A 12,906-nucleotide genomic window follows, 5' to 3' on the forward strand; every position below is an offset into this window, starting at 1 on the left:
GTGATTGATTGAAAGAATTGTTTAAAAATTCACCAAGCTAGGAAACAAAATCAGCTCCCCTTCATATGCCAGCTTCACTTAGCGACAGACTGTGGCACACACCCTGGCACTAATGCAGGCCAGATGTAACTGACACAACAATCGCATTGGAGATAATTTTGCACACTCGTAAGGCCCCCGTCCTTTACAAGCCCCATCACCATAGAAATATTCATTTCCAACACACGCAAACAGCAAATTGGAGCTGTGATCTTTAGGAACTGTGGTAGCTGCAATGGGAAAGCAGCTGGAGTGATCAGCGATTACTTGTGGACCATACTGGCAAAGGGCTTTCAGTGGCGCCCTTGCCTGCCTCCCTAGCCAGCCCACCATGGCCCACGACTGCCCCGCAGAAGCGCCTCTCAAGGGGGAGGCAGTGGGTGCCCACCTTCTCCTTGGTGGCCTCCCAGTCCTCCTTGCGGTTCTCCTTGTCGCTGCCACTGGTCCGGCTGCCCACACTGTCAAGTGTGGAGACGCTCTCCGTGTCGGAGACCTCCTTGCGGCGGCGCTCGACGGGCTGGTCGGTGGCCGGGGGCCGCCGGGGCGCCTTCTCCACGCGGGGTGGCGACGCCGAGCCCTGCTGCAGCTTGACGTTGACGCGCACCTTGGGGGGCCGCTCGGGAGACAGGGCCTCGTGCGAGCCCCCGTTGACGAGCGGTGGCCGTGGCTGCGCGCCCTCGTGCATGCGCGGAAACGAGTTGCGCTTCTCGGGGGAGCCCTCGCGGGGCCCCGCGGTGGAGTGGCGCAGCACCAGGCGCGGCGAGGCTGGCCGGCCGGGGCTGACCACCAGCGACGAGTCCTTGACGACCTCGTGGTCGCCCACGCTGATGACCGATACGTGGCTGCGGTCAACCTCACCACTGGCCTGCTGCTCCCACCGGCCGGCTTCCCCAACCTCTAGAATGGTGTGCTTGGAAGAGAACGTCACCTCGTGCTCCACTGGCGGCGCTTTCGGGGACCTGAGAAAAGCGAGTGCGCACTTTTTGGCAGGGCAGAGCAATCAGGGAAGGAATGACATCCTCACATATCATATAGAGCCTGTACTGGAAGAGAGGAGTTTGAAGTCCGGGTGTTGGACACAAATGGTCCAACAGTCTTCACTTGTGACTTGATTTTGCTTTATGTGGTTATCACTTCATGCGTAATTCACTAGTATACCTCTTGAGGGGGAAATTCCCACTGTCATTCTATTCATGGTCGCATTACCCTCACACGCAATTGCTCAACGATTTAAAAAGCAAGTTACTTCTGGATAATAGTGTTCGGGGAAATTTCTGCCGAAGAAAACTGAGAATTGCTGCCACAACATTCGTACCTAAATACGGTAAAGAATGTGCAAGCAGAACCACTCAACGACACCTTCCATCTCTGGCAAATACAAAAACAAAAAATAAAAAAGAAAAGACAACACAGTGCTGTCTTTGAAATGTTGTAAATAAGTGAAATGTTAAAACAAAAACTCTTGATCGCTAAGACGCCCAAGTTCTTAAAAATGGAAGCACGCAGCCACAGGTTCCATAAAAACAAAGCAGGTCTATACTTACTGTTCTGCCTTGTCTACTTCAGAAATTCCGACATCTTGGTCATCTTTAAGGTGGGAGCTCGAGTCGTCTATCATTGACAAGCCTACATAGAAAAGGAATGGGTGGAACCATTGAGTTTGTGAGGAAGAGGAAAGCATCTGAACAAGCTAGCTCCGGCATGGCATCAACAGCACTCACTGGAGACGACGACCACTTCACCACCCCTGATGGGAGTGGATGCCTGTCGCACCGGGATAACGTCTTCAGCCTTTGGCGATTCTGGTGAGGCTGGTCGGTCCACGCTCGTGGGCGGAGTTACATCTACGGCCTCAGACCTGATTCGTTTGGAGAAAGAAGACGATAAACAAACATTTTTAGTGCTAAAAGCAGTAGGTAGGAGTCTTCAGTCCAAGATCCCACACACTGCAGAGTTTCTCAAAGTTCCCCAAACAGCCAGATGAAAGGAAGGAAACTTAAGGGGACACTGAAGCAAGTTGTCACTGTTGTCACCTCAAGAGTTGTCACCTCAAGACATTGCTCACCTCAAGACATTGCAGCCTGCAATTCTTAAACCACGTTCAGAGTTCCTTCCGCCAATTTACACGCATTTTTTCCAATCAGAAAGGGGCGCTCAAAATTCTGTTCCTCACACCCTCATCTCTGCTAATTTACTGACTTCGGCTACGATGTCCCTTGAGCAGGTCCCCACGGTAAAATTTAATGAGCTGCAAGCTTACTTAACCTGCACCACCTGCGCGCGAACACACTGCCAGACAATGTTTCCTCATTTTTTGAGCATTATGGGGAAAAAAAAAAAAAATGCTGTGTTTCAATTTCTCCATTAGACTGCTATGTTGCTGTCTTAGCAGACTGCCCACAAAGTTATGCCCGTTCTAATTTAAACAAAAATGGCAAAAAAAAAAAAAAAACTGATTCGATTCGCAGACGGCATTGATGTCAACGATTGAGATTATTTGCTTCCTGAATCTAAAAATCCAGTCAAGCACCACTTTTATGCATACTAATAATGCAAAAACCTGTTTTTTGATTACAATGTTTAGTGAAATTTAGTGTTCATGTGCCTCCTTTTGCTGAATTGTTTAATATTCCATAATAATGTATCTGTCTTTCGCAAACCTGTGCCTTGCATTTGTTAACATTTGTTAACTATGATGTTTTCATTGGCAACCACTGTGCCATTCCAATTCTTGCTGCTTTAGACAACTAATTAGACTGCTTTCTAAGGTATCTAATATGCTGCATGCGAATTCAAACACAGCCTAAGGCTCTAGACTTCTGCTACTAGAGACTACACTGTGTAGCCACAGATAAGAGTTCAACAAAGTCACTTCAGTGTCCCTTGAAGGTAAGAAAAGTTTGGCTGATAGCTCATTGTGAACTGCTCCCCACTAGCTTTTGGAAATGACTGCAAGTGCAGTACACACAGCAACTAATGTTAAAAAGCTTCAGCCACACTCCAATGGCTCACTTTTCTTCAGGTGGCGGTACGTGTTCTGCTGGGATGGCAATGGTTTCCTCTGGCGCCTTAGGAAGTGACCTGGGCAGTGCCTCTGGTGACGCCTTCTGTTCAACATTTTCAGGCACCGGTTCTTTCCTTTCGGCAGCAGGCGGAGGGCTGGGGGCAGCTCTGCCTTCCCTGCCTGCTGGCCGGGGAGGCCCCACTTTGGCAACTTCTTCGGGCTTCGCCTCTGCAGCTAATCGAGAATAAAGATTAACATAATTAGAGGAGAAAATTTTCATTATTCCATTTCTACGCTGGCACTTTCTCTAAAAACTATTGCACATGTAACCACCCTTCCAGCAAAATCTTTCTGATGAATCCCAGAAAGTATTGCTGTATCTATTCACATATTGACTCCCCCCCACCCCCGCCACTTTTCTTCTCGAGAATTTACTTTCTTTTTACCTTGTATAAAAGATGCAGCGGGAATATGTTTTTATCTCGGCATGGTTTCTGATGGCGTAGATGACCACAGTAACTTGATATCATGCCACAGTATGCGCAGAAACGCTAAAAACTCATCCCAATAAAAAGAATTCTTAACAGTAGCCGGAGCCGTGGATCGCAATTTAAAAATTGCGTGCTTGCAGAGTGCCACCTGCTGAACACAAAACAAACCTCCTTGCATATAGCGCCACGAAAGCGCTGCGGCGTGCGAACAAAGCACCAAACGTACTCCGCACACCTTCCCTGCTCTGTGCTGTTCCGCTACTTTGCCATTACGATCCATGGTTTTCTTGTTCAGCTGTGGTCAGACCTTTGTTTCGTGCTTCTGGTGCGCGACGTACAATGGGCCAGTACATGACCTACACAGCCGGTTTTAAACTGAAGGTGGTGGAGCATGCATTGAAGCACATTGAAACCGCGCAGCTGGGTAGCTTTTCAGTCTTGACCCAGTGCGTGTACGCTACTGGCGAATACATGAGGCTTGGGCAATGAGCGGGGATCGCCGTGTGTTTTGTGGGCCCAAAGAAGGGAAGTTTCCCAGCGGGGGAAAAGAAGTTTTGGAGTGTCTTGATGGCACGGACAATAATGCGCTGTGGGCCGACGACAAGTGTGAAGTGGCAAGCGACTTCAGTGAGGAGGACAGCTCTATGGCGAGTAGAGGGCCACTAGCATGTTGCGAATAGAAGAGATATTTCATTACATGATTACCGTAAAATACCGATACAGCCCCTCATTCATGCAAGTGCCCCGCCTCCCATAATCTGAGTATTTCGAACAAATGCCCCCTCCCCCAACCACTCTCTAGTGGTGCTGAGTTTTCAATCACTGGCCAGAGCGCCGCTATTGCGGCGGTCTCAAACATCGGTTTCCTTGGCAACCAAGCACAAGCCGCTCTCGATTCAGGTACGGTCGGGTGATCCTAGTTAAGCTTAGAGCCCCAACTTATAACATGTGGCCGAAACAGGCGTCCCACTCACTCCCATCGTCAAGCGGGTGATGCATTTGGCATTGAAGAAATACAGGAGGCGATGATTCCGCACACACTCTCAATTTTGTTGTCATCATCTGACAGTGCCGAATGTGCTTGCGACTTCGTGACAACGGTGGTTTGTGACATGTATTCGTATACAGAGAAGAAGAAAACTGAAGTCGTGGAATGGCCTCTCCACGCCGGAAAAAAACATGCACGTGACATCTTGCCACTTCGGTTAAGATCAAAACAGCATATGCGAGTGGAACAAAACTTATGAGTTTGCTGCGACAGAACTCTGGCAAGGCCAAGCTTCAGCTACAGTTGAGCAATGAAGCACCGGTGTTAGTGAAGAATTGAATGACACTCTTTTTGAGCTCCGTGAACAAGAAAGAAGCGCAGGGTGTGTTGTGAGTAACAGGCTTCTGTCTGAAAAAGCTGTTAAAATAGTGCACAGCTTGCAGCTTAGGAACTTTGTTGCGTTGAGACAGCACATCAAGCGATAGAAACAGCAGTTTGGCGTTACAATGGGCCTTGCCCCTAACGAAAGCCAGAAGACAGCAGGGCCGCAAAGGCCTTTTGATCCACCGTAAATGCCCTACGAAGATGCCACGAATACACCTTGTTCAACATCTCAAAAATGGACCAGACGATGGTTGGAATGGTTTCTCTGTCTAACACGACCAACAATGTAGTTGGCGAGAACACTGTGCGAATGCACCTTTTTCCAAGCGGCGGCTCCTAGCCGCTGCCATGGCGAACCTAAACTGGCAGTAAGGTGCGCCCCCAAAAATGTTTGGCTTTCGGGGAACTCGTGCACGAAACGTTCTCATCCTGCAGTCCCTCCCGCACCCACCAGGGGTGAGACAGTTGAATAAGATTTGGGAGCAGTTTTTGGAGCAGCGAAATCTCGATTTTGGAGCAGAAGAATCTTGATTTAGAGCAGAACAACGATGTTTATTATGTCACCTGAGGAGCCTAAACAATCAAATTTTTGGCAACTCATGGGCGAAAAGCGCAGTTTTTAATCGGTTTTGAACGTACATAACACTGAAACAGCCTTTCAATAAAGTTTTTTTCTACCAGAGTATCACAAGGTACGAACTGCACTACCTTTTTAGAAACCATTTTTAAATGCTTAGGCTCAATGTATAGATAGCGTGGAGTGCCGTTGAGAATATCGAATTGAAAAGCTAAGCAATTGTAAGGCATTTTTATTGTCGTGTAAATGCCGAAATTATTATTTTTGAATTCCCAGACGGGGCTTTACGCATAAGTGTAGAGCCACGGCAAAAGTTGCGCAAAGCGAGGTGACAGTCGTCGTACCCCACCAGCCCTCCCATTTCAATCTCCAAAGTGCACGTTCACTACGATCGTAATTTGAGTAACGTTGGTAGTTTAGCCTCCTCCCTTTTGGACTTATGGAATTAAGTTTCACTTCTGATAGATGAACCATTACTACTAGCGTGCAATAATAGCCCGTACCGCTTTCGGACATTGCTTGAACATTTTGCGGCGATGTAGCCTGCGCCACCAGTTCGGCAATGTCGATCATCCCATTCCCGCCGCTCGCAAGCTCGCTGTCAAAGGCAGCCATAGCTCAGCGTTTTATAACACCGCAATGAGTCCAAAATTTCACTTCAAGCACGCACAGCGCCTCCACTCAAGGCCGAAACACTGCGAATTCGCGGGCACCCCTTTGTTTTTGATGAACTCCCTCCCGTCTTTTGAGTGGCGCAACTTTCCGCAACAGATCAAATGACTAAATGTAAACCCAGCCACCCCCATAACCAAAACCACGGTAGAAATCGGCGAAGGGCCCTCTGCCTGAACCACGAACAACTGCTTCGCCCGGCGGCCATGTTTTCCAATCTTCACCACACCAAGATGGCGGCGCCCAGTGATGTCGTTCCGGAGATACTGCGCTCCGAAAATTGCCGTTTTTTTCATCAACTTGCACAAGTACCTTGTGCATCAGTACACATAAGTATTTCTTTACAAGTCTTTTCAATAGTTTTCGATGAGAAAACTTTAAAAACTCCAGAATATAACATTGCCAACCCGACATTGCTACGTTCAAGAAAACTATCTCGGGGTCAATTTTATGTGGTTTTTTTATTGAATGATCAATCATTTACCTTTACAAACAGCATCACCTTGGGGGTGCTGGAAAATTATGCCCCCAGTAAGCATTTTTCCGCACTGAAACTGAGGGGAGCACTAAAATCCTTGGCTCTCAAACTGTTTCGGAGCAGTTTGGCGCAATTTTTGCAATTTTCAAGCTTTTGGAGCAGCCTGGCGCAGGAAAACAAATTTGTATCAAAACTGCGCAATATGCGCAGCTGTCTCACCCCTGACCCACCCTTCACCCATGCCTTTCACATGAATATCACTGGGGGGGGGCACTTGCTTGGTATTTTATGGTACCTACACGTTTTTACTAGAAAGGTAAGGTTTTGACAGCGCTTCTCTTTGCATATTTATTGTATGAAATTTGAACTTTACTCAAAATTTAAAATTTACTTGAATGCAAACAAATGACATGCTTGGAATGGAGTATAGCCTAGTAAGAGTTAATCCTGGTACATTTAAGCAACAGAAAACACCGAAAACATAACTGACTGTGACTGCCCAAGCCATCTAGAAATGTCACACCAGTCAAATGAGGAAAGCTCACAAGCATCCTATGGCTGATAGCAGCCTTCCTAGGTAGCAAACATTTGATGTGCATGACCACTGAAAGCATTGCATTGGGCATACACCGAATGTGAACAACAGAGACCTGTGCCCAAACACAAAGCTATGAAAGCGTCCCCACTTGCCTTTCGGTTCAGCTGGCTTCGCTTCACCAGAAGGCTCTTCAATGGGTTCGCTGAGGTTGGAAATGGTCTCTCCTGTCGTGTCATTCTCTATGCTAAGCGACTGCCGATACTGCAAAAATGTCACACAAATTCCTCAAAAAAGCATGGCATACAAACCAAACGAAATCAAACAAGAATGCTAGCGACGCAATGCACCAGTGCTATCACTAGCTCATTTTTCACTCAATGAATATGTAATGAAGGCACTAGGGCATCCACCTACCAAACAAAGAGAAACGACAAGCGCTCGGCTTCAAATTAAAGAAAAGTAGTTAAAGCTGCGTTCGCAATGTGGAAAAACTGTGCAGCAGCAGCCCACAAGGAAAAAATAAAAATAAAAGAAAGACTTTCAATAAACATCACCTGCAGTAGTGTGCCTTTCAGTGGTAGAAAAAGAACGCTTTGGTAAGTTGGGCATGTTATGAACATGTTATGAGCAGCCTACACTGTATCATAGCAATGAGCACATTAAACTGTAAATTACATGAGGATATGCCTTATCTATACAATTTTCCACAAAAATGGCAATATATTGGGAGGTGTGATTTATAGTGTAATCTGTAGATCAAAGAGTATGGCATTATAACACATTTAGTTAGAATACTAAGGACTTATACCAAAAATGCAAGCAAGAAACAAGCACCGAAAAAGAGCATACATATGTATGCTAGGCCTCTACAAACTAGCGACGCTCTTTTGAGTTCTGAAACGTTAAAAACTTCAGTACAGTACCATTAAACTCACACTGAACAGTTCCACTGACATAAGCAGCTTAACTCGAATTACTTATGGCACTCTGAAAGAAATTACCCTTACAGCTAGCTGGTTCATAAGTAATGCAAACACACGCTGGTGAGAAAAGTGCAAACAGATGCCATTATAAAAATCTCATTGCTGACAAGCCATTTGGACAATATCTGTCTGGTTCAATTATCATCCTGCTGCTGTGTAATGCCCATACCAGTCAAAGAATGTTTGGCAACAGCTAAATAGCATTCTTGTGTTTTCGTCGTTGCTGGTGTATGCTCCAAGTAGCAAAACAAATGGAAGAGTAAAAATGCAATGGACAAAGAAGTCAATGAATAAAATTGACAGGAACAAAGAAACTAAGCACCAAATAAAAGTAGAAGGGATTTTATACATACATCGTGAATTTCATCCTCTTGCTCTTCTGTCACTTCTTCAACTACTTCAGCCTTGTACTCACTGATGAGATCCTTCAATGGCTTTCTATCTATACAGCTGGCTATGAATGGATGCTGCAGAAAACAAATGGAGGGCCAACTGAGACCTCGTAACAGCCTTTGCTACACCCTTCCAGCAAAATCGGCAAGTGCCGCGAGCATACCTTTAGTAGTTCTTCTGAGCTTGGCCGTTGATTGGGGTCTTTGATCAGGCAGAGGGCCAAAAATTCCTTGAACTCCTTGGACCTGGAAAAAAAAAAATTTTTTTTTAGATACACTCAGATGAATGGTTCAATGACTACATTCGAAAATTTTCCCTCTAGGTATTCGACATAATGCCCACCTTAATTCAATAAAGACATGACTTTCTTTCAGGCAAATTAGAACTAACTCATTCGGACTGTAACCCTTTACAATTATAAAAGAAGAAATAAAAAAAAAAAAAAAAAAAAGAAAAAAAGAACTTAGCTACCTTCAATTGTCTTGTGTTGTCCTTGCGGAGCTATTCCCAAATCTTTAGTGCCGAGTAGACGGCCCATTTCCCATCTACATTAGGGTAAAGCTCATACCATTTGAGACCTCAGGTTAGTTTATGGCTCACATACGGTTGCAATGCCTTCTATCTGTTCATGGCTTGGAATTTGCTGATCCAGGAGGGTACCGATAGCAGCAGGTCCGTAAGTAGTCCCTAAACATTTGAGGATGGTTGAGGTCCTAGACACTGGAGATTTATAGCAACTTTTCATTATGTATATGATGCATGCCTGGCTCCACACAATTTGGCCGTTCACACGCATGTTCACACGTGACAGCATTCCAATCGTTGGCATAATATACCAAGTCTTCTATCTAGAAATCTGATTCCTGCCACAAGCATGTGCCTCACTTGTCATCACGGTTCTCCCCACGGTGGGCCACGGTGGTTTTGCCGCCCGTGGCTGCTTGCCCACCTCTATGACAACCTACCCATTATCCAATTAAACCACGTCTGAGGCTTCCAATGTGGCTTTTGGCAATTCGGAATACTTTAAACCACGGTGATTGGCGAGAAAGCGCACCAAAATCAGACAAGAAAATCAGGTCAGTGCCGCTCCTCTGCGGTCGCACCGCATGCCCGTGCTAGGTGCTAGCCGGTGCTAGCAGAGCACGCATTGAGAAATCGTAGCCTGTGCCAGCGCAGCAGCTCTTTGTTTTGTAGGGGCTGGGGGAGGAGCGGTCGTGGGGAGGAGTCGCTATCGTGCGCGTGCCTGTTGGAAAGGAGAGGTTCCACACGAAACTTTCCCACTCTTCCGTGCAACAACCGCTCTGCGACGGTTCCGCGTGCACCCACGGCCGTACGCGTGCGCCTCATCGACTTCACTTTTTCACAACGGCATGGTGCCACTGCACCGCTGAGTTTAGCGTGCGCGCATCAAGGCACCCTAGCTTGGTTAAGCCAAGACGTATTGTCTTGAAGTCAACCCAAGCACTAGGCACCGATCGGAGAAAATGGCCGCCAAGAAAAAGTCGTTGCAGCCGTCTCTGCTCTCCCTTTTTTCGACAAAAGTTGTAGAAAAAGCATCGAAGTCTGTTGACCAGGTGGGACAGCTTGCTGTGGCAGCCAGTTCGAGTGCGGCGGATGTCACCAACACATCTCTAAATGTTGAAGTGTCAACCAACGAAGAAGCACAGCAGTATGCCGCGACATCCGGTGTCAACGCAGCCGACGTTACCCCCACATAATCACTGAGACGGCCCTACCACTTCGAGACGTGGCGCGATGTTACTTCCAGCCATGTGGAAGCTGGTGATGGTAGCAAGCACGCATCACGTTTCAACAAATCGTAGCTCCGCGATCATCCATGACTCCTTTTTGACATAAAGGTGAGGTGGGATGCTTTGCAAGCTGTGTAAAAAGTATGACAAAAGACCATTTGACAAGTCCGTGTAGAATGAAGAACCCTGTAAACGGATTCGGCTATAAACCGCTCGCAAACATGAAAATTGCTACTCGCACCGTGGCGCAGTAGCGCTGGAGGCTCTTAGCATCAAGGCTGCGTCGCCTTTGGAGGCTCCGCAATCACCAATTTCCCGTGGTGCAATGCAAAAAGCATTCGCCAGCTTGTACTGCCTATGCAAACATAGGATAGCGCACCTGATGAACTACGAGCCGCTTCTGGACTTGCTGACATTTCTGGGGCTGAACGTAAACGACCAAATCGCAGCGGGAAAGAACGCAACCTACTGCAGCCAGCGAGCTATCAAAGAGATGGTGACCTGCCTGTCAAGAGTAATTGATGACAAGATTTTGCAGGAGCTCAAAGTGAACATTACGCTCTAATGTTCGACAAAACAACCGACCGCACTTCAGTAGAGCAATTGGTTATCCACTGCCATTACATTTGCGATGGAAACTTGACGGTGAAGTTCCTGGCAATGATTGATGTATTGGGCAGCCTAGACCAACAGTTGGATGAAGAGAGGGCGATTTCCCTTAATGCAGCCAACGTTGCACAAGCAGTGGAAGATTTTATCGTGAAGCAAGGCTTGGCCTTTGAGTGCCTTCGTGGCATTGGAACTGATGGTGCCCTCATAATGTCAGGAAGGGAAAGGGAAGCCGAGAAGGTGCTGACAGACAGGCAAAGGGCAGTAATGGCTCCACAATGCACTCGAGCCGTAGGAGTACACTGTGGAGCTCACAAACTCAACCTGGCTGGAAACCATGCTGCAAAATCAGTTCCGTACATTGGCAAAGTTCAAGGACCTGCTGTAGCACTTGTACAGTTTTTACGCATTATAGTCCAGTCCGCACTGCTCGACTGAGTGCTGTGCAGAAAGTACTAGATGCACAAGGAGGAGCAGGAAAGATCATGGGATCATCTGCCACACGCTGGCTTAGTGTAGGAGGAGAATCGTGTGCATCCATTCGAAACAATCTTCCCTCCATACTGGTCAGTCTGTCAAGAGAAGCAGAGTAGCGGAGCGACATAAAGGCTGCAGGCTTGCATAAATTTGTGTCTGACAAGAAGTTCATATGCACTCAATTGATGATGTGTGAAGTCCTTCCATCCATTGACAGGCTCTCCAAATCACTTCAGTCCAAGTCGCTGCATGTGGGCCTTTTACAAGGGCTGATTAAGTCTACAATCAAGACCCTGGAGGCCCAAAAGAACATTCAGACCGAAGTTCAGGCCTTGTGTGAAGCCAATGGAATCCTGTTCACACCCACACAGGAATATGAAGAATGGCTAAGGCCTACAAAAAGCACATTCCTGGACAAGTTGACTGAAAACATAAAGGACAGGTTTCAGGATGATGCCATACTGGCAGCCCTTTCTGTGCTGTTTGCCAGAGGCAGCTATGAAGAGGCTGTGTCTGGCAATGGTGTGGAGATTGCAGATGCTTTGGGAAAGGTCTGCTCCACATTGAGTAAGTCCTACACTTCTGACATGATGGAAGAGGGGCAAAGTTTTGCAAACATTGTGCTGGAATGCGAGAAGCTGCAAAATTGGCAGATTCGGAGTTTTTGCTGCATGTGGCTACAGGTATAAAGGAGTTGTTTCCTCTTGTAGCACACATTGCTGGTGCATACCTGGTCCTGCCTCCGCACACTGCAGACTGTGAAAGAGACTTCTCTGCATTGAAGCTAATTAAAATGCAGTTGAGAAACCGCTTCAAGGAGGAGTCGCTAGATGAACTCATTCGAATTGCATGCGAAGGACCAGTCATCGAAGAATATCCCTATGACAAGGTATTGGACAACTGGGCCAAGCTAAAGAACAGGAGGCTGAAAGCGTAAATTAGTTGCCAAAATAAAGTACGTTTCTAGGTTCAGCAGTACCGCTGTTTGTTTTTGAGATTGACCCCCCTCCCTACACACACACACACACCCCACTCTGATGATGTCCACCTCTAGAAAAAATTTTGGGAGAACCGCGATTGTCATTGTGCTTTTTTTTTTTTTTTTTTGAAATTTTAGACATTTTCTGCACCGAAGGATCCAAAGGCTCAGGAACTCTCCATGGTGCAGTGCAGTGAAAATGATTTTCTCTTCATATTTAAAAAAATATTTTGCATGTACCGTAGTAATAAAGTTCCTTGCACTATTTGTTTTGTTGTTTCAAGATATGTAGAATTGGTTAGGCAAATTAAAAAAAATCAGTATTTTTGAAATCACATTTTGGAGAAATACTCCGTAGGATTTGAGCTTGGTCCAAAACATGTGCCCAGTGAGGAGCGTCCGAAGCAGAAAAAAGAAAAGGAGCGCACTTGAATGCGAGATCCTCGCGAGGAGAGCCCAGCGTCGCCCAGCTCGACCTTCGAGAACACTCTGACCAGCGTTCGTGGCGTGATCTCTAGTGTGGTGTTCTCCTCGCCAGTT

General features: G+C 46.7%; 1 protein-coding gene and 1 pseudogene across 2 annotated transcripts in view; one reads left to right on the forward strand and one right to left on the reverse strand.

Annotated features, from left to right (window-relative positions):
• Positions 1-12,906, reverse strand: part of Slik (Sterile20-like kinase) — a 42,284-nt gene that overhangs the window by 12,057 nt on the left and 17,321 nt on the right. For both annotated transcript variants that reach the window (XM_077687865.1, XM_077687866.1), the window contains exons 6-12: positions 8,711-8,792; positions 8,508-8,621; positions 7,324-7,432; positions 3,052-3,277; positions 1,761-1,897; positions 1,584-1,665; positions 428-998 (exon numbers count right to left, since the gene is read on the reverse strand). In XM_077687865.1, coding sequence (XP_077543991.1) covers positions 428-998; positions 1,584-1,665; positions 1,761-1,897; positions 3,052-3,277; positions 7,324-7,432; positions 8,508-8,621; positions 8,711-8,792 — 1,321 coding nt within the window. The remainder of the gene's footprint in view (positions 1-427; positions 999-1,583; positions 1,666-1,760; positions 1,898-3,051; positions 3,278-7,323; positions 7,433-8,507; positions 8,622-8,710; positions 8,793-12,906) is intronic.
• On the forward strand, positions 8,851-12,457 carry LOC144156077 (zinc finger protein 862-like; annotated as a pseudogene).

The sequence above is a fragment of the Haemaphysalis longicornis genome, unplaced genomic scaffold (assembly GCF_048455015.1).
Source record: "Haemaphysalis longicornis isolate Haplotype H1 unplaced genomic scaffold, Haemaphysalis longicornis Haplotype H1 scaffold_1, whole genome shotgun sequence".
In the NCBI taxonomy this organism is placed as follows: Eukaryota; Metazoa; Arthropoda; class Arachnida; order Ixodida; family Ixodidae; genus Haemaphysalis; species Haemaphysalis longicornis.